Below are 21,578 nucleotides of genomic sequence, written 5' to 3' on the forward strand. Positions count from 1 at the left end.
TGGCATTCGGCTTGTGTGTATGTCAGTCTGTCTGACAGAAAACCAGCAGCTGACAGACTCCTGGTCAGCACTCTAAGCCAATGGCAGAGGGCGCTAACTGGAGTGTTCTGGTGGGGCTGTCCCCCTGTCAGAACACAACAGGTCAGCAGGAACGATCGCTGTACTAATGTTGGATGGTTATTACAGCAGCTCCAACTGGAACTGTTAATGTGTACCAGGCTTTAGCCTACTATATATAAAGCTTGGTCCATAATACACCCTCAGTCGGGTGATTGGACAATAAAGGAGCAGCAGCTTACTGATAAAGTAATCCCTCAACTCCCCTCCAATAAGCATCTTCATGGGGGGCGTGGCTTGCAGCTGATGGAGTAGGACGCACCGAGCTCTAGCTCCGCCGAGTATCCTGTAATTAATCCTGCTACACTCATCCTACAACCCCGCAAACTTTGCTGCCTTACTCCCTTGGACCCAAGCAGGTCTGATATCCTGTGGAGAACCGGAGACGACACGCAGACATGTCCCGGAGGGGAAAAGATCTCCCGAACACGGCGGACCATGCGGCGCAAGATGGCGCCCGCTCCACGCGCTCGGCTAAGGAGGCGGCTATACGGCTATTCACCAAGCCGGGGACTAAGGATCCCCCTCCTCGGTCGGACCAACTACACGCAGACCGATCGGAGCGCGAGGACATGGAGACCTCTGGGCTGATCTGGTCCGAGGATACCGCGGATGCCGCCATGTGGGACGCAGTGAGTACACAGGCCCCCCTCCCTGCTACCACCGAGGAGCCAGGCCCCTCAGGGCCTACGGCAGAACCCACACTGAGGGATGTATTGTCAGCAGTTACATCCTGCAAAGTGGCCATCACTGCTTTGACCACGGAAATTAAGGGGGTGAAACTGGAAGTTAATCTGCTTAGACATGACATGCAAAAGCTCCGTGACCGCACCGCCGATTTAGAGGGGAGGATGAGCAATGTGGAGGACGATGTGGCGCCATTACTGAGGGAAATGCACCACTTACAGTCCCAATCTTCTGGTCATACTGCCCGTTTAGAGGACATGGAAAATAGATTGAGGAGGAACAACATAAGGGCGGTAGGGATCCCAGAAAAAGCAGAAGGCAAAAACCCAGTGGCCTTCATTGAAGGCTGGCTGACCGATACATTTGGAGACCAGACCTTTTCAAAAATGTTTGCTGTGGAAAGGGCTCATAGAGTCCCAGCTAGGCCTCCGAGGCCTGGTGCACCCCCCCGCCCATTTCTCTTTAAACTCCTGAACTTTAAAGATCGAGATGCCATTCTACAGTGCGCTAGAACCAAGGGCGACCTTATGAAAATAGATAATACTAGGATATCCTTTTATCCCGATTTCTCTGCGGAGGTACAACGTCGGCGGGCCCAGTTCACGGATGTTAAAAGGCGTCTCAGGAAGTATGAAGTGGTATATGCTATGCTCTACCCTGCTAAATTGCGCATTGTTGCCAACAACGAAACCCACTTTTTTGAAAACCCCGCCGCGGCATCTGCTTGGCTAGATAGAATGGAACATTCACTAAGAGGGGCGCCCCCTCCTGTCCGCTGAGCTTCGCCTGCCTCACCATTGTTGTCCAGAGCTTTCCCTGTTAATGGTCAAGATGCAAGAGGGGGTTCACATCTATAGCTTGTTATGTTTTACAGTTCCTGATCAGGCGGACTGTCGGAACTCTGGAAGAAACTGTTTTGTTGCGTCCTGATGTGAGAGACAAAGATGCAAGTCCCTTCGATCGTTGCTTTGTACCGAGACGTTGGGGCCCCCCCAGTTCCCCACTTGTCCTGCGAGGATCAGTTTGTGCAGCAAAGCTGTGTTTTGTTTTCGCTGCCCCCTTCCCTTGTTTTTCCTATTTTTTACATTTTTTTTCTGTTTTTCTTGTCCCCTTTTGATTTTGTGTTCTTTTCAGCCTGCTGCCAGTACCTACCCGAGGACTCGGGAAAAGGTGTGCCTGTGACATGTCATATTCATGGACTTCTACACACGAGAACTGTGGGTGGTATGTTATTGTTTACCTGTGCTGGGTTGTATATTTACTGCTGGAATAGTGATAGGAAGTCGTGGCACAAAGGGAAGGTACCTTTGAGCCTTGGGCCATATGCTACTCTGTTACATTACATGTTCTTAAAGTGCCTTGTATATTATTTAGATGTTCACTTCAATCATGGCATCTGTGTTGAACTTTGTCTCTTGGAATGTACGGGGGCTGAGTGACGGTGTGAAGAGGGTGGCCATGTTTACAGCTCTGAAGAAACATGCGGCGGCGGTTGTTTGTCTGCAGGAAACTCACCTGCAGCCGGGCACTCTAGCTGCACTTAAAAGAGGCTCGTACCACACTTAGTTTCACTCCACCCACTCTACATTTTCCAGAGGTGTTAGCATTCTGATAGCCAATACTACTCCCTTTGAGTTGATACAGTCGGTTATCGATGACCAGGGGCGATATGTGTTTCTGCTATGTAAAATAATGGGAATTTGCTGTATCATTGCTAATGTTTATATACCCCCCCCATACACTTCCGAGTGCTTGGTTAAGCTTTCCCAGTTTATAGCTCCGCATTCTAATGTTCCTATATGGGTACTGGGGGACTACAACAATGTGCTCGATAGGTGTCTGGATAGATTTTCTCACAGGTCGGTGAGGGGGGCTAGTACAGGGGGTTTGACTCCTTTCGCCAAACTGATTGAAGAGCTGGGCCTACGGGACATTTGGAGGGAGAGGAATCCTGGGGTACTGGTGTATTCATGCTACTCAGCCACCTATCACTGCCTGTCTCGCATAGATCTTTGCTTGGGGAATGCAGGGGCACAAGACAGGACGGTCTCAATTTCGTATGCCCCTAGGAATATATCAGATCATTCCCCCCTGGTACTGGGTGCAAGGTTTGGTCAATAAGCATCTTCATGGTTTTAGATTGACAACACTGTGTATTTCAGAAGAGGCTGATTGGAGTCGAGGGCCCACCCTTCCTGATTGGAGTCTAGGCTCCACCCCCTGTTTGAAGTCTAGGGTCCACCCCCTGATTGGAGTCTAGGGTCCACCCCCTGATTGGAGTCTAGGGTCTACCCCCTGATTGGTGTCTAGGGCCCATCCCCCCTGTTGAAGTCTAGGGTCCGCCCCCCTGATTGAAGTCTAGGGTCCATCCTCCCTGATTGGCGTCTAGGGCCCCAGCCCTTCCAAGAATTGGCTCTGCAGAAAATTGCAGGAAGCTGATGTGTAAAACAATGTAAGCAAACACACTAGTTGCAAGACTGATTTACATACCTCAAGACTAATATAGTTGAACACATTTTTAATGTGAATTTTCCCAAGCCATGTTTTTTTTTAAATGCAGCCATTATCTATTGAACTTCTGGCACAGTGTATCAAGTAAAAGGGATGTCATTACTTAATACAAGAAATGTAATTCTATGACAGATGAATGGATGGCAAGGGGAGACTTAACTCAAAGAATAACATGGCGTGAATGGCACCATAACCCCAAGAGAATCTTTGTGTTGCTACAAAGATGTTTCATGATCTTGTCAAAAGAAACTAATACAGATGCCGTAGGCAAAAGGAAGTGCCTGGCAGTACAAATCTCAAATATTCAATATCAAATGCTTAACTGCACATGAATGTAATTCAAGTGGATAGAATTACCATACCGCAAATAGTCCACCTTCTACAGAATGAATGTTGGCGTTAAATCACATTAAAAACAAAACAACAATGGATTTTACTCACTGTGCAAAAGTAAAAAAATATACTTTTAAGAGAACTATTTTTACAAGATCTATGGCAAAAGGCCACGTTTGCTGTTTTCATCTACTAGGACATAATTAGTATCTTTGTGTTTTTTGGGCTATAGTCGGCAAAGTATAAAGTATAAGGCAAGCAAACCTTTTTTTTTAGTTTTGGATAAAGCGCAGAGGGATTCCAACAGCTAACCTCTGTGCCCCCATTCGGGATATTCAGCCTTTCTCTTTCTCTCCTGTTTACTGTTGTAGTGCCGCGTACACACGATCGTAATTTCCAACAACAAATGTACGATGGGAGCTTGTTGTCGGAAATTCCGACCTTGTGTAGGCTCCATCGGACATTTGCTGTCGGAATTTACGACAACAAAAATTTGAGAGTTGGTTCTCAAATTTTCCGACAACAAGTTTTGTTGATGGAAATTCCGACGCACAAAATTCCACGCGTGCTCGGAATCAAGCAGAAGAGCCACACTGCCTGTTGAACTTCATTTTTCTCGGCTCGACGTACGTCTTGTACGTCACGTTCTTGACGTTCGGAATTTCCGTCAACATTTGTGTGACTGCATGTATACAAGACAAGTTTGAGCCAACATCCGTCGGAAAAACATCCACGGTTTTTCGGAATGTCCGATCGTCTGTACGCGGCATAAGAGTGAATGGAAATCCCAAAGTGTGAGCAGTCACCAGAACGGTAATCGAGGGGAAATCTTCCAGTGGGGGACACTAGTTCTTGTGACCCTGGTGACAACCAGGAATTCACACACTTTGGAGGGATGTCTCCTTACTTACTGTTTTGGCTATGGGACAAGAACGGAAACCTCGCCAATGGTACACAGATGGCAAGGAAGAAAAACCGACAGGGGTTATAATCCTCCCTTCCTCTATCCAAAATAAAAAAAAAGATTTATCTTTATTCCTACTTTATTGTTGTAAATCGGTGGTCTCCAAACTGCGGCCCCTTTATCCGGCCCTTGAGGCATTTTTCCTGCCTCTGACACCAACATTTGGGCACTCTTTGTTCCACTGACATCAACATTTGGGCACTCTTTCTTCCACTGACACCAAGGATGTGGCATTATTCCTCCCACTGATACCAACAATGGGGCACTATTCCTTCCAATGACTCCAACAATGGGGCATTATTCCTTCCTCTGACAACAAGAATGGGCCACTATGCCTCCCACTGACACCAACTATTTCTCCTGCTAATACCAAAGATTGGGCATTGTTTACTTTCACAGGGCACAGTCCGGCCCCCCCAAAGTCTGAAGGACAGTAAACTGGCCCTTTCTCTAGAAAGTTTGGAGACCCCTGTTGTAAATTATAGAGAGTGATCCTATTTAAACTGAAATGTGATTAGTAGCTATTAGTAACTGGAAAGTAATCAGTAGTTGTTATTTAAAATACATTTTTGAGGGGGTCAGGGCAATCATTACTGGTACTGGGTGCTAGCACACTTCTAAAACAACTTAAGCTGCTTAAAGCGGAACGTAAATGTAAAAAATTGCAAATGGGCACGTGGGTATATGTGAGGTTTACATCCACTTTAAGATACATGAACATTCAATTTTCTAAGTGTATGCGTTCTATTCTTTCAGTAAATCAGTCAGTTGCAATACTTTTGGCTAAAGGTAGAAAGTGAATGTTTTGGTAAATGACCATCAAAGTAACACTGCTCTTGAACTTTTATTATTCAATGTCATTTCTAATGAACACATTTTTATAAAACAAGTTTTTTTTTTTTTTTTTTTTAAAGCACTTTCACAATTTAGGAAAACCTAGATCAAATTTCCGGCAGCTTTTCATTACTCAGTTTCTTGCAATATCTCCAGATGGTTTTCTGATTTTGTGGAAATATTCCATTACTCTTATGTGGGTGTTTGAAAATAATTAAAAGGCCAGAATTGCATTTGGAGTCAGAGTATGGTATGATACAAGCTGTGCCCGTAGATACAGCTATGTATGATGATGTTGGTGAATAACAATTAAAATACATACTTAACTTAAAATTGGACAACATTATTGAACATTATGACAAGGTCCGTATAAATTTAATGGGTTACCAGTGTTAGGCTTCATGTATATAGGACGATTTAAAACCTCTCCTGAATGATGGAACTTGACAGCTAGTAACAGATGTTTAAAAATGTTTGCTGTGCCGCGTTTACATGCCGCGTTTAGCCGCATTTGCAAAAAATGCTTCTAACCTCAACTGCCTGGAAACGACTATAAATTACCCTGTGTTAGGGTGACCACATGTCCCGGATTGCCCTGGACAGTCCCACATTTTGCAGGTCTGTCCCAGGCACATTAATTCCAGGACAATACAGTGTCCCGGAATAAAACTGACACAACAACCACCCCCCCTGCCCGGACCAATCTGATGCTCCCAAAAAAGACCACCACATCACCGCTTTACTCACTAACAGTACTTGTCCTGGCCGGGAATGCCTGGGGAAGCACAATCCCGCCCCCTGGCTGTGATTGGAGAAATCATAAATCCCGCCTCTTGTGTTCAATAACTGTGCTGTGATTCGTTACAGCACAAGCTGATTTTTCGGAAGGGAGGGTGTCCCTGAATGGTAGTTTGGAAATGTGGTCACCCTACTCTGTGTACATGTACTGATAAGATAACATAGAGGAGAGTTCAGGGGCAGCAGAAAAAAATGCCCAACTGCTCCTAAACGACCGTTTATCAGCAGCAGTGTACATGAGGCCTTAAATGGCTTGTAAAGGTACAATTTTTATTTCCTAAATAGCTTCCTTTTCCTTAGTGCAGTCCTCCTTCACTTACCTCATCCTTCCATTTTGCTTTTAAATGTCCTTATTTCTTCTGAGAAATCCTCACTTCCTGTTCTTCTGCCTGTAACTCCACACAGTAATGCAAGGCTTTCACCCTGGTGTGGAGTGTCGTGCTCGCCCCCTCCCTTGAGGGGGGAGAGGGCAAGCAGGAGAGTCAGGACGCTCTCTGCATTGCAGATAAAGAAAAGAGCTGTGTGTTAGTGGGCGTCCTGACACTCCTACTCGAGGGAGAAAGCCTTGCATTACTGTTTTGAGTTACAGACAGAAGAACAGGAAGTGAGGATTTCTCAGAAGAAATAAGGACATTCAAAAGCAAAATCAAAGGATGAGGTAAGTGAGGGAGGACTGCACTAAGGTAAAGGAAGCTATTTAGGGGGAAAAAATGTACCTTTACAACCCCTTTAATGGTTAAAGGATAGATTTACCGCTCCTAAAGTGCCCCTGCAAAAGCGCCTCGGCAGCAGCGCTTTGCGGGTGCTTTAAACCCTTTTTCAGCCGCTAATGGGGAGCTTTTAACCCCTGCTAGTGGCCAAAATGGGTTAAAAGCGCCCTCAACGTGCCGCTAAAACAACAGTAAAGCTTTGCTGCCGATGCCACAGTGTGAAATTGCCCTAATGGCAGTGTCTCTTTAAAGTGGTTGTAAACCCTTAGGCCTCGTACACACGATAGGTTAACCAGAGGACAACAGTCTGATGGACCATTTTTATCGGTCAAAACCGATCGTGTGTGGGCCCCATAGGTTATTTAACCATCGGTTAAAAAAAAGCCAACATGCTTTAAATTTAACCGATGGATTCCTAACCGATAGGTCAAAACCGATCGTTAGTAGGCACAACCATCGGTTAAAAATCCACGCATGCTCAGAATCAAGTCGACGCATGCTAGGAAGCATTGAACTTCATTTTTTTCAGCACGTCGTTGTGTTTTACGTCACCACGTTCTGACACGATCGGTTATTTAACCGATAGTGTGTGGCCGCGACAGACCATTAGTCAATTTCATCGGGTAACCGATGACAACGGTCCTTCAGACCGTTCTCATCGGATGGACTGATCGTGTGTACGAGGCTTTACAGACCACTTTAACCTACAGGTAAGCCTAGATTAAGGCTTACCTGTAGGTCCAAGAAATATCTCCTTAACCGTGTAGGTTTTCCAAAAAAGGGACAATGGCGCAGGCGCACTGTGCATGCCGTTAGTGAAGGCAATCGTGCCGTGACGTCATCGCTGCTTCGGCCAGTCACATCGCCGATACCTGGAATTCACTCCGGGAGAGATTGCGGAGGAGGTGATCGAGGACATCGTCAGGGGCTTTGATCTCAGGTAAGTAATTCATAATGAGCTAGTATGCTATGCATACTAGCTCATTATGTATTTCTCTTACAGGTGGTTTTTTTTCCGGATTATTTTAAGAGGGTTTACTTCCTCTTTAAATGGTGGTCTGATTGTCACATTGCAATATGAGTTTTGCACTGCTTTTGTTTGAGCAAAGGAAGCACATTTCTGTAAATCACTTCTGTAGATGTTCAAGGACAATTTTTTATTAAATGTGGTAACACAGTGTTCTAATGTTTTATTAGATAGGACTTCTTTCTGTTAAGTCTGTCTTCTTTTTATAAAGTGCTGCATGTTACCAGAGCTGAGCCGGTAGACCTGAGAGCACAGATGAGCAGCAGATTCAGTAATTATGTCTCGCTACAGCAACATCTAGTCCACACATCCTACACACAGTTATTTATAGAAGAAATCATCCCTAACATCTAAGAATTGTTTCCTATCATGTGTTTAAGATATACTTTCATTAGTGCCACTAACAAAAAATGCCATAAATGGAAAGTTAAGATGTTCAAAGTTTATATATCTATGTACTGGACCTTATTCGTAGAAAAGCAGCAGTATGATACATATCAAAAAATGCAGTTTTAGAATAGGCTGATTGAAAGTGTACTACTGGGAAGTGATTAGAGCACGGTCTGTGAGTCTCTGGGTTTTTCCATGATGATTTGGCACAACGTCACCAGCCTACGTATTTCCAGGAAGACTTAAACCAGAACTCTCCAGGTATGATCTTCATTGCATACATACAACGGTCCAGCTTGAAACATTGTAAGTATGCATATCTCATAATGAATGAAAGAAAGAAGGTACTTCTTAATGCAGTAACTGTGTTTATTAGATAAGCAAAGGTTAAAAACACTCACAGAAGTGATGATATACAGTATCTTACAAAAGTTAGTACACCCTCACATTTTTGTAAATATTTTATTATAGCTTTTCACGGGACAACACTGAAGAAATGACACTTTGCTACAATGTAAAGTTGTGAGTGTACAGCTTGTATAACAGTGTAAATTTGCTGTCCCCTCAAAATAACTCAACACACAGCCATTAATGTCTAAACCGCTGGCAACAAAAGTGAGTACACCCCTAAGTGAAAATGTCCAAATTGGGCCCAAAGTGTCAATATTTTGTGTGGTCACCATTATTTTCCAGCACTGCCTTAACCCTTTTGGGCATGAAGTTCACCAGAGCTTCACAGGTTGCCACTGGAGTCCTCTTCCACTCCTCCATGATGGCATCACGGAGCTGGTGGATGTTGGAGACCTTGTGCTCCTCCACCTTCTGTTTGAGGATAGGGTTTAGGTCTGGAGACATGCTTGGCCAGTCCATCACATTTACCCTCAGCTTCTTTTAGCAAGGCAGAGGTCGTCTTGGAGGTGTGTTTGGGGATGTTGGAATACTGCCCTGTGGCCCAGCCTCCGAAGGGAGGGGATCATGCTCTGCTTCAGTATGTCACAGTACATGTTGGCATTCACACAACCTCTAGATATAACGCTGATTACATGCACTCAAGTTCTTTGGTCGACCATGGCGAGGCCTGTTCTGAGTGGAACCTGTCCTGTTAACCGCTATATAGTCTTGGCCACAGTGCTGCAGCTCAGTTTCAGGGTCGTGGCCATCTTTATGTAGAACAACAATTTTTCTTTTCAAATCATTAGAGCGTTGTTTGCCATGAGGTGCCATGTTGAAATTCCAGTGACCAGTATGTGAAAGTGAGAGCGATAACACCAGTTAACCATTTAACACACCTGCTCCCCATTCACACCCAGGACCTTGTAACACTAATGAGTCACATGACACGGGGGAAGGAAAAGGGCTAATTGGGCCCAATTTGGAAATTTTTACTTAGGGGTGTACTCAATTTTGTTTCCAGCGGTTTAGACATTAATGGCTGTGTGTTGTGTTATTTTGAGGGGACAGCAAATTCACACTGTTATACAAGCTGTACACTCACTACTTTGTAGCAAAGTGTCATTTCTCCAGTGTCGTCATATCTGACATGGTTTGGAAGAGTGAGTGCTATTAAAATGTGTATATTACCCAGAATTATATACATATTACATACAGTCCCAATTAAAGTACCAGAAACTTTTTTTTAAACAAATACGGAAGGCTTTTGTGTGGAATGACAAGCAACCAAGGCTGGTCTATGACATCCTGCGTAGAAGTAAGGTAGAGGGAGGAATGGGTCTGCCAGACATATGAGTATATTACAAGGCAATGTCGTTGGTTCGAATCTTGAACTGGTGCCACGACTCAGCTAATGAAAGGTGGGTCCCACTAGAAAAGACAATAGCGGGGAGGAACTTGGCAGGGGCCCCTTGGATTCCGAGTATGTCAAAGGGGACTTGCGAAGTGGACATCTCCCTTGACCCTGAACACCTTGGCCCAGATTCAGGTAGAATCGCGCAATATTTGCGTGGGCAAAGAGCAAAAATTTTTCTCTGCGCCCACGCAAATATTGCGCTTTGCCCGCGATTCACGGAGCAGTTGCTCCGTAAATTGCGCGGGCGATATGCTAAATAGCCCTGCGTAAGGGCGCCTAATGTAAATGATCCCGCCGGGGGCGGGAATCATTTAAATTAGGCGCGCTCCCGCGCCGAGCGAACAGCGCATGCTCCGTCGGGAAACTTTCCCGACGTGCATTGCGGCAAATGACGTCGCAAGGACGTCATTTGCTTCTAAGTGAACGTGAATGGCGTCCAGCGCCATTCACGGTTCACTTACGTAAACGACGTGAAATTTAAATTTCACGAGCGGGAAGCGCAGCTATACTTTAGCATTGGCTGCGCCTGCTATTAGCAGGAGCAGCCTTATGCTAAAGTGGCCGTACGGAAACTCCGTACCTTGCGTGCGCAGGGCCCGCGCAACTTTTGTGAATCGGTGGTAGTATGCAATTTGCATACTATACGCCGAACACAATGGCCGCGCCCCCTAGCGGCCAACGCAAGAATGCAGCCTGGGATGTGAAGGCATAAGGAGGCTTATGTCTGTCACATCCTAGGCTGCAGTCGGTGTAACGAGGTTCCTGAATCAGGAGCACTCGTTACACCGGAGCAAGTAAGCCCTTGCGCCGCGCAACCATGTGCTTCTTGAATCTGGGCCCTTGTCAATATGGGACAGGTTGAATAAAATGGGAGAATACTCACCCCGGGTGTCCCTCCTGGCTCCAGTGGAGGGATTCCCATGGTTCCCGCCGGGGGAGCGGGGGGGATTCTTGGGGGCATTGGGCCAGGGGGAGATGTCACATGTGGTAGGTTCACTTCGCAGGGAACCCTAGCAGCCTATCCGGACCTGGTCACAGCTTTAGGGAATATACCCTTAGCAAGATGGAGATATTATCAAATGACAGGATTCCTCAACAAGATGAAACCCCCACTGAGATCATTAAGCTCCACTACGGTGTTCGAGGATCAATGTGTGCACTTGGGGGATGCAAGGCACTTGTTGTCTCAGATGTACAGACTGATACAAGGCTCCCAACAGAATAAAGTACCATACTTCATTAGGGAATGGGAAAGAAAATTAAATATGATGCTATCAGATGAACAAATTTAAAAAATGATTAAATCAACTTACTCCACTACTATAAGCTTGCATGTTCAGGAAATGGCCTATAAATTTATGACAAGGTGGTATAGGACACCAGTAAGGTTAAACCAGATGTACCCAGCAGCAGATGCCCGGTGTTGGAAAGGGTGTGAGCAAAGGGGCACATATCTCCACTTGTGGTGGGAGTGCCCCAGAATTAAAATATTCTGGGAAGCAATTGCACCGTGGATTGAGAGACTGACCCCTACACCTATGGAGTTTACGCCCCTATGTTTCCTATTCCATGGAACGCCTGGCCCTATTAACCCTCCTGGCGGTATCCCCGAGCGTGACTCGGGGTTGATTTTTTCTACCAAAATCGGTAACCCTGAGTCACGCTCGGGGTAGATATGCAGAGCCTGCAGCTTGCGCTGGCTTACCTTGTCCTGGATCCAGCGATGTCACCACGCTGTGTGAGCGAGCGGGACCTCGCTCGATTCACACAGCGTCCTCCTGTGCCGCCGATCTCCGTTCCCTGCGACGTTACGACGCACGGAAGCGGAGATCGGCGCCAAATTCAAAAAAGTAAACAAACACTATACATACAGTATACTGTAATCTTATAGATTACAGTACTGTATGTAAAAAAAACACACACCCCTTGTCCCTAGTGGTCTGCCCAGTGTCCTACATGTCATTTTATATAATAAAAACTGTTCTTTCTGCCTGGAAACTGTAGATTGTCCATAGCAACCAAAAGTGTCTTTTTATGTCAAAAATGGTTTTAGATCAGCTAGAAAACAGCGATAATAAATTATAATCACTTGCAGAATTGTGCGATAGCGATTTGCGGGGAAATTCGTCATAAAAAAATAAAATAATGACAGCAACAATTCTGCAACTGAGCAAATTTCAGTGATTTTGAGTTAATTACATTATTGAATATTTTTTTTTAATTATATTATTACTTGCTATAATTATTTATAATTATTTATTATATTATAATTTAAAATTTTGTTTTTAAAAAAATGTCATACCCGGGATGCCTACTAGACTCTTGTTTGGTCAGATTTAAGTGAGTTATTCCTAAAAATCACAGGCCTACAGTATAAAACACCAAATTTCCTTGCAAATAATTGTACCGCTTTCAGCATGTTTTTTCAGAAAGAATCATACCGCCAGGGAGGTTAAAACATACAGGAAGAGTATTGTACCACACTTGCTAAATGCAGCAAAATTATTAATCCTCAGATTCTGGAAACAGATCATCTGCCCAACACTAGCAGGAGGTTAATCGGATAATGGAAGCCGAAAGGTGGATTCAAGTAGTGAAGGACAAAAAAGGGGAATTTTAGATGACGTGGGCAGGCTGGATACAATATGCACCTGAAATGGGCTAGGGACAAGAGAAATGGAATGGGAAAATAGGGGATGTTACAGATATGTGAGATCCCCAGGGTAGTTGTATATGGATCAAAGTATGAAAGAATAAAGAGTTAGATCATTGACCAGAGAGGAATTATCTAGATTCTCTATTTTTTTTTTTATCTTTCCTCCTTACTGATCTCCCTTGGAGGGCCCTCCTTTTTTATCTTTTTTATAGCCTTGATAGTGTGGAGTAGGATGTCCGCCCCAAACTAGGAGAGAGAGAGGGAGTGCAACCACGGTGAAACAGGGGTAGTAGGGAGGGACTTGGGGTTGGTAAATGGAGTAGGTGGAATATAGGAGAGGAGGGACTAAAGTTGAACAAGGATAGAGGTGGAACACGGTCACTAAGAAAATATATATAAAAAAAAAATATATTTTTTGCTTTTCTCTCCCAGCTCACTAGTATCACTTTGGGGGGGAGGGAGTATGGAGATGGGTACCTCATTCAAAGTGGGAAGTAAATCAAAAGGACTACTAGAAAGTAAATATAGTTGAAGAGACTCTCTTCATCATAAGGTACAATTATATATATATATATATATATATATATATATATATATATATATATATATATATATATATATATACATGTCAACACCATGTCCACTAGGCCTCTTATGAGGTTTTTTTTTAGAGGGGGGAAGGACAAATAAACTACACGGAAGTAAATGAGGGGATTACCCCTCTCTTTATTTTTTAGGGGTAAAACTCTCTCTTTTTTTTATTATTATTATTAATTGCACTATATTACACTAGTTGGGAGAAAGGCCAAGAGGGCCGACACACATAAACACGAGAGACTAATAACTAAACACTAGTCACTAGGTCAACAATTATTATGTATTTATCATTCAAATTTGTCCTTTTTTTCACAAAATAAGAACAGACACAAAGGCCAACAGTGGTCTTGTGGAAGTTGGATGGTGGTCTTTTTTTTTCTATGCCACTTTTTTTGTTATTTATTTTTTATGCCACTTCCTTTTTTTTTTTTTTCGCGGGGTATAGAAGGACACACGATTCAAGCAGAAGAGATGGAGGGTGTAGGGACAGAGCAGACATAGGCCAATGCAGCGAGGGGTGAAGAGGATTATACTTCAAAACATTTTTCAATTTTTTTTTCTTTCCTTTTTTATCTTTCTTTTTTTTTGGGGGGGGGGTAGAATAATTGACAAGTTTTTGGATACGAAAATGTTAGATTTTCCATGCAATGTTTAAGTTATTTGTGTAGTAAGTAAGTTATGGAACACAAAAATGTACAATGCTGTATGGAATATGTTAAATAAAAAAAAAATTTATTGATTATAAAAAAAAGATAGCTAAATGCATTGAGTTGCTGCCATTTGATTGGCAATTTGTGTTACCAAGCAATTAAACAGGTGTACCTAATAAAGTTACCAGTGAGTTTATGCATTCTCTGATTGGAAAAGGTGAAGATTTTGAGGTCACCTCTTTTCCATCTCAGAAAATGCCTTGATTTTTGATAAAAAAAAAAGGTGTTCTGTGAATGGCAGCAGTGCTAAGCGAGTGACTATTTTTATTTATTTATTTTTTATTCCTTTTTTGAACCATAAGTTGCAATACAAACCAAGAATATTTCAAAAATACAATTTAGGATAGTTTCTTTCTCTGTATTTCCGGGTATCTCAAGCACCATTCGTACTGCTGTTATGTGATTCAAATGATGACGTCGCTTCCGCCCTTACTGTGTCCCTGTCAGTAATCTTGTGCATGCGCCGTTGCGCCGTAACCATTCGTTGCTGTGTCTGCGGCTGCTGTTTTCTTTCACTCCCCTTTTGTGACGTCTTCTTTATTCACATGGGTGAGTATCAGGAAGAGAGGAAGGAGCTAAACACCACAAGACTTCTCCCCTGTGCCGGACAGAGGGGAAGTTCTCACAGACTGCATTCCGGCAAGCTTTAAATGCCGGTTTAGAAGGGCTAATGTACGCAAGCACGGTGACGTCATGCAAATGATCAGCTGCCTGTGTCGTGGGCTATTTTTTAAGACAATGTTATGTATGAGGGTTTACATTACAACCACTTTAAATGACTGGCATATTATTGAAAAAACGTAAACGTCAGGGGCCCCCTATTGGGCGGTGCCCATGGGTTTGAGCCCAGTCAAGCCCAATGGTAAGTCCGGCCCTGCTGGTAACATACACGGCCAACAAGCTATAAAATTAGCTCAACAAAATAAAGCATGTACAAAAATGAGGTCTAAGTTGGGCGGGTGGTAATATATCAGAGAAAACGCAGTGAAAAAGTGTAAGTGTAGCAATGGCAACTGCTACAATAATTGTCAGCTGCCTCTCAGGTATGAGATATGCATACTTACAATGGTTAAACTGTAAAAATGTAAATATGCAATAAAGATCATTTCTGGAGTTCAGCTTTAATACCAAAATATGAACTAATCCCATTTAGTATACTTGCTAGTATACTTTGGAATACAATAGCAGACCATTTTGGATATGGATCGAATGTTATAGGAGTGGCCTGGTAAGGGGTCAGTTCCATTTGTAGCTGTATTCTGCTTTATCATCTTGCTATCTTAAGCCCCATACACACTATTACATTTTATGAAGATTTTTGTCTTTAGATTTACCAAAACGATATAATATGGAGGTCAAACCTTAAGTGTTTCAATATGTATGCAATTGGGCAGGCCCTTGCACTACATGTTTTTGGTAAATCTGAAGACAAAAATCTGCGGAAAATCTAATAGTGTGTATGGGGCTATAGAATGAGATCCAAACAAAGGTTAGCTTTAAGGCCCTTTTCACATGATAAGCCTGCTCGGATCCTCCTGTCCGTTTTTCAGGCGAATCCGAGGGGGCTATCGATTCACTCATATGGGCGGGCTGATGTCAGCATAGATGTGTCCACTGACACCAATCCGCCCAAGGCAGACGTATGGCGGTACTTCTGCCATCTGTCTTATCGGATGAGATCTGATGAAAACAGACATGCTGTCCGATCTCCCCATAGAGATCAGTGGGCTCTGACAGGTCCGTCCCTGCTCAGTGAGCAGAGATGGTCCTGTCATCCGCCGGCTCAGCAGAGATCAACAAAGCGATCTCCTGCTGAGCTGGCGGACACCGCTGAGCGGATCCGCCCTGTGTGAAAGGGGCCTAAGGGTCTTCTTTAAAAAAATAACACCCCTCTTCCATAAACCTACAAAGATGTAACTTTAGACTGTAACATTATATACACTTCTAATGCCTTAGTATCACGTATGGCCTGTAGCGATATTCTTCTTTTAAAAAGCTACTTGCATATTTCTAAACTGTGGTATAATGTTCTATTGTAGGTTCATGGTAGATTTCCTCTTCAATGGCACAATTTCATATGGAAGCATAAATGGATGAAAAAAATGGAAGTATTTATTTCCCTGTTGAGTTCTATATTCTTGTAAGCTGCACATGCAGCGTCTCTGTGTGCTCCTTTCTTGTTGTTTCCCAATGCTTTTCGGTGAAGAGATTTATTCAAGCCTATAGTAATGAGCTAATGTTTGCTTGCTTTCTAAGGCTGATTTGCTATATATCAACCCAAAGGTGAATCATATGGTAAATATACATGAATATATGTCATTTTCATGGTGAGAACGATTTAGCTGTGTGCTATCTGGAAAGGGTTACAGATGAAACCTTATAACACACTATAGCAGAGGTCTCCAAACTTTCTAAACAAAGGGCCAGTTTTTAGGGGGGCCAGACTGTGGCCATAGGAAGTATAAAAGGTCCTAAAATAAGCGCGGAAAAAAATAATGCCCTATACTTTGTTTTCGTGGAAGTCATTGCGGGTTATCATTGGTGTCAGTGGGGGGGGGGGGTGGATTGGGCCCCATCATTGGTGTCAATTGGCCCCATTTTTGGTTTTATTGAGAGGAATAGTGCCCTTCATTGATGTCAGTGGAGAGGATGGAGGATTCTGTCGGCCAGTCTATTTACCCTTAATAGAGCTAAAAAAAATCAAGATACATTTTTTTTAGGATCTTGGGTGTGATGTCATTATTTAACCACTTAACCCCCCGAGCCATATTGCTGGTCAAAGACCAGGCACACTTTTTGCGATTCGGCATCTGCGTTTTTTAGTTTTTGCGCTATAAACAAAAATAGAGCATCAATTTTGAAAAAAATGAATATTTTTAACTTTTTGCTATAATAAATATCCCCCAAAAATATATTAAAAAAAAAAATTTTCCTCAGTTTAGGCCGATACGTATTCTTCTACATATTTTTTGTAAAAAAAAATCGCAATAAGCGTTTATTGATTGGTTTGCGCAAAAGTTATAGCGTTTACAAAATAGGGGGTATTTTTATGGTATTTTTATTAATATTTTTTTTTTACTAGTAATGGCGGTGATTTTTCCGGTACTGCGACATTATGGCGGACAATTTTGACACTCTCTTGAGACCATTGGCATTTTTAAAGCGATCAGTGCTATAAAAATGCATTTGATTACTATAAAAATGCCACTGGCAGTGAAGGGGTTAACACTAGGGGGCGGGGAAGGGGTTAAGTATGTTCCCTGGGTGTGTTCTAACTGTGGGGGGGTGGACTGACATGGGGAAATTACTGATCTTCTGTTCATACATTGTATGAACAGAAGATCAGCATTTCTCTCCCTGACAGGACCGGGAGCTGTGTGTTTACACACACAGCTCCAGGTCCTCGCTCTGTAATGAGTGATCCCGTGTGCCCGGCGGCGATCGCGCCCACCAGGCACACGCACAGGAGTTCGGGGGAGCGGGGGGACGCGCCCCTAGTGGCCTGCGCGAGAGCCGACGTATAGCTACGTGCTCTCGCGCAGGGGAGCGGCGGCTGGTCGGCAACCAGTTAAGATACCAAAGGAGGATTTTTTTTATCAACTAGCAGCTACGAAACTAGATGATGCTCCATGTGTGCGCTAAAGTATGACTTTTCCTTTTTTAGGTATTTACTTAGTACAGTTTGGCTTGTTGTAAGCACATGCAGATAATATATTGGATTATCCACTTCTTGTACAATTTTCAAATTATGCCTATCATCTTTAAATGTCATGAAAGTACGATGGTTCATAATGACTGCCAGGAAATAATCACATTCATAACAACCTAGATTTTCAGCGGCATTTCTCTGAAGGATAGTTATTACTGTTACATAAAAGAAGATGATTTATTACTGTTCTGTTACTGAGTTTTGTAGTTTTTAAAGAGATTCTTCATTCTTTTCCCTAGGGTCGTATCTGCAGGAAAGCTGGAAAATCTAAAAAGGCCTTTAGCCGAAAGGAAGCAGAAGCAACATTCAAGAGTTTGGTGAAGACCCATGAGAAGTACGGCTGGGTCACCCCACCTGTATCTGACGGCTGACATGAAACCCCCAGCTAAAACAGACTTCTAGGAAGGGAACCACCTCATCGAGAAAATGAATAAATATATGAATATATTTAAGAAAAAAGATCGCTATGCCATCTCCTCAATGCTGTACATTATCATTCATCTATTTGTCCTTTTCTACTTCAGCTTCAGTTAAAGAATGTGATTGACAGGAAGACATAATTTATTTATGATGTTCACAAGTGTTTACATTGGAAGACATGGAAGAAAAGCAGTATTGGCCACCGAATGTCGTGTTACAATCATGTCTCCAGACTGATGAGCGATCGTCTTCAGGTCACCATAGAGAGGAGATTGAGATTGCTTCATTGTCCATTCTAGACGCATGATTTTTTCGGCTTCTTTCCATGACAGCAGCGCCAAAATGCAGCAGTGGAAGTTCTGTCCACGGCTGCCCAGTTTATGTAAATGTAATTGAAGCCGTTAATATTTAATAGGCAAGCAGTGCATTGCAGGTACATGTTTGCTGTGCTGTTTATCTTTGTCTCTTTTCCTGGCAGGTCGACACAACATTGAAGATTTGTCTTTATGTGGAGATGTGGTCCGCTGTGACTCAAACTTTAGACCTCATTTGTGTTCGATGTGATCTGTGTTGGATAACTGACGAAATATAACAGTGGAAATAATAATGAATTATAGTGTGGAACAATTGTAAAATAAAAATCACTTAAAAGTGAGTTAAGTGTATTCTGAGTGTATAAAAAATATCACTGGCTATTCCTGAAAAAAACTACTAAACATGGCAGGGGTTGTTAAAACTGGCCTTTCATTTCAGGAAAGTAAAAGCATCCGTGGGATATATAAAGTCATTTTATGGTTAAATATACTTAAAAGCGTTGTAAAGGTACAATTATTTTTCCCATAAGAGAAGTAGGGCCAAAAAAAGCTTTGTCCATACTACTTCTTTAAAGTGGTTGTAAAGGTACAATTATTTTTCCCTAAATAGCTTCCTTTACCTTAGTGCAGTCCTCCTTCACTCACCTCATCCTTCCATTTTGCTTTTAAATGTCCTTATTTCTTCTGAGAAATCCTCACTTCCTGTTCTTCTGTCTGTAACTACACACGGTAATGCAAGGCTTTCTCCCTGGTGTGGAGTGTCGTGCTCGCCCCCTCCCTTGGACTACAGGAGAGTTAGGACGCTCTCTACGTTGCAGATAAAGGAGCTGTGTGTTAGTGGGCGTCCTGACTCTTCTGTAGTCCAAGGGAGGGAGCGAGCATGACACTCCACTCCAGGGAGAAAGTCTTGCATTACGGTGTTGGGTTACAGACAGAAGAACAGGAAGTGAGGATTTCTCAGAAGAAATAAGGACATTTAAAAGCAAAATGGAAGGATGAGGTAAGTGAAGGAGGACTGCACTAGGGTAAAGGAAGCTATTTAGGGGGAAAAAATTGTACCTTTACAACCCCTTTAAAGAAGTAGTATGAACTAAGCTTTTTTTGGCCCTACTTCTCTTATGGATCACAGAAGTGCAGTTCGTTCTGCACTCCTGTGACCCATTTTCAGCCGACAGCGGGCTAAAGCCTGCTGTGGGCTGACGTCACTCAGCTGGTTCAGCCTGGGAAAATATGCAGACTTTACAGTCAGGATCCACCAACATGCCTGGACTGGCAGCCTGCTCAGCCTCTCAGCTGCGCCGCTGGGAGACTGAGCCAGCTGCACCCTCTCCCTTGCAGCCCACCGCTCCAGGGAGTGCTGGAGAGGCAAAGCAGAGAGCTGATGACTGACAATCTGCTCAGAGTGGAGGGGAGAACAGAGCAGTCAGCTGTGATTGATTGCTAAGTTCTTATTGCAGAAGTGGTGAGGGACAGATGCAGCATCGGATTGATGCTGTATCCACCTAGGTGAGTATAAGTTTTTTTTTATATACCCAATATTTCTATAACATTCCCTTCTCTTTCCTTCAGTGGGTGGTGATGTCATCATCCTCCCAACAAGAGCTGGGGGAATGGCAAGTGCCCCAAATCTTGCAAGATGACACTACATTGCAGTGCTATAGTGTCTTTTCATGATATTTGGGTTTCTTGGCATTCCCCAGGATCTCCCTGGAAGGATGATGACATCCCCCTTTTACCAGGCACTATGAGTGGTAGCCAAGTGAAAGATATATATCTCCCCACATGTTTATATTTTTTTAATGTTTTGTTGTTATTGTTATTTATTTATTTATTGTTATTTTGTTTAATTTGTCTTTATTGTATATTATTATTTTTGTACATTAAGGCTAGGTGGGAAAATCGCACAAGTTCCCGCACCCGCAGCCACCCGCCATTCATTTTGAACGGCATCCCCACGTATCTAAAACCGGAGTGCATTTTTAGTTACCGGAAAACTGCTTGATGCAAAATAACCATGCGATTTTCCTCAAACTGTGGTTAAAAATTGTCCAGGAACCTTTTTTCTGCATGAAACACAGGCACAGCAGCCCTTTCAAATGAATAGGTTGCCATTCCTGCGCAAACGTGTCTCGCACAGCCACATAGATGTGAACCTAGCCTAACATAGGGAGGGGGTCCTAGGGCCTGGTTCACATTAGTGCAATTTCAGGTGCAATCTGAGTCACACAGAATCACATGACAATGGAAATCATGATTGTTTTTAATGGTACCTGTTCACATTAATGTAGCACAGCGTGATTTCGGAAAAGGGACCTGTGCTACTTTGGTATGGTTCCAGAACGATTCTGGCCCCATAAAATATGCAAATCATATTCAAGGAACATCCAAGTTGCATCACATAATTGCACTAATGCCGCGTACACACCATCACTTTATGTGATGGAAAAAAACGATTTTTTTGTGAAGTAAAAAACAACGTTTTTGAAACTTCAATTTTCAAAAACGACGTTGCCTACACACCATCGTTTTTTCACAATGCTCTAGCAAAGCGAGGTTACGTTCACCACTCTTTTCCATTGAAGCTCGCTTCATAACTAGCTTCTGGGCATGCGCGGGTTTAAAAACATTGTTTTTTGCTACACACAGTGATTTTTTGTGAAACCAAAAACGACGTTTTGAAAAACGACACAAAAAATTTAAGCATGCTTCAATTTTTTTTGTCGTTTTTCACAAGACATAAAACGACGTTTTCCCCCACACACGGTCATTTTAATTGACGTTTTTAAAAACTTCGTTTTTTTTCATCACATAAAGTGATGGTGTGTACGTGGCATAAAGGTCAGATCAAAATCTGATCGGAGCAGTGTAACCTTATGACTCGTACACGCGATCGGACTTTTGTCCATCGGAAATTCCGACCTTGTGTATGCCCATTGGAGTTTTTCCATTGGATATTCCGAAGAATTCCATAGATAGAGAACATGTTCTCTTTTA

General features: G+C 43.0%; 1 protein-coding gene across 1 annotated transcript in view; it reads left to right on the forward strand.

The window, feature by feature from the left end:
- Nucleotides 1-18,935, forward strand: part of UBE2QL1 (ubiquitin conjugating enzyme E2 Q family like 1) — an 84,189-nt gene extending 65,254 nt beyond the window's left edge. Inside the window, exon 2 of the mRNA XM_040353521.1 lies at nucleotides 18,090-18,935. Within this exon, the coding sequence (XP_040209455.1) occupies nucleotides 18,090-18,221 (132 nt within the window). The 3' untranslated portion in view covers nucleotides 18,222-18,935. The remainder of the gene's footprint in view (nucleotides 1-18,089) is intronic.
- Nucleotides 18,936-21,578: the final 2,643 nt, after the last annotated feature.

Source organism: Rana temporaria, chromosome 5 (genome assembly GCF_905171775.1).
Source record: "Rana temporaria chromosome 5, aRanTem1.1, whole genome shotgun sequence".
Taxonomy (NCBI): domain Eukaryota; kingdom Metazoa; phylum Chordata; class Amphibia; order Anura; family Ranidae; genus Rana; species Rana temporaria.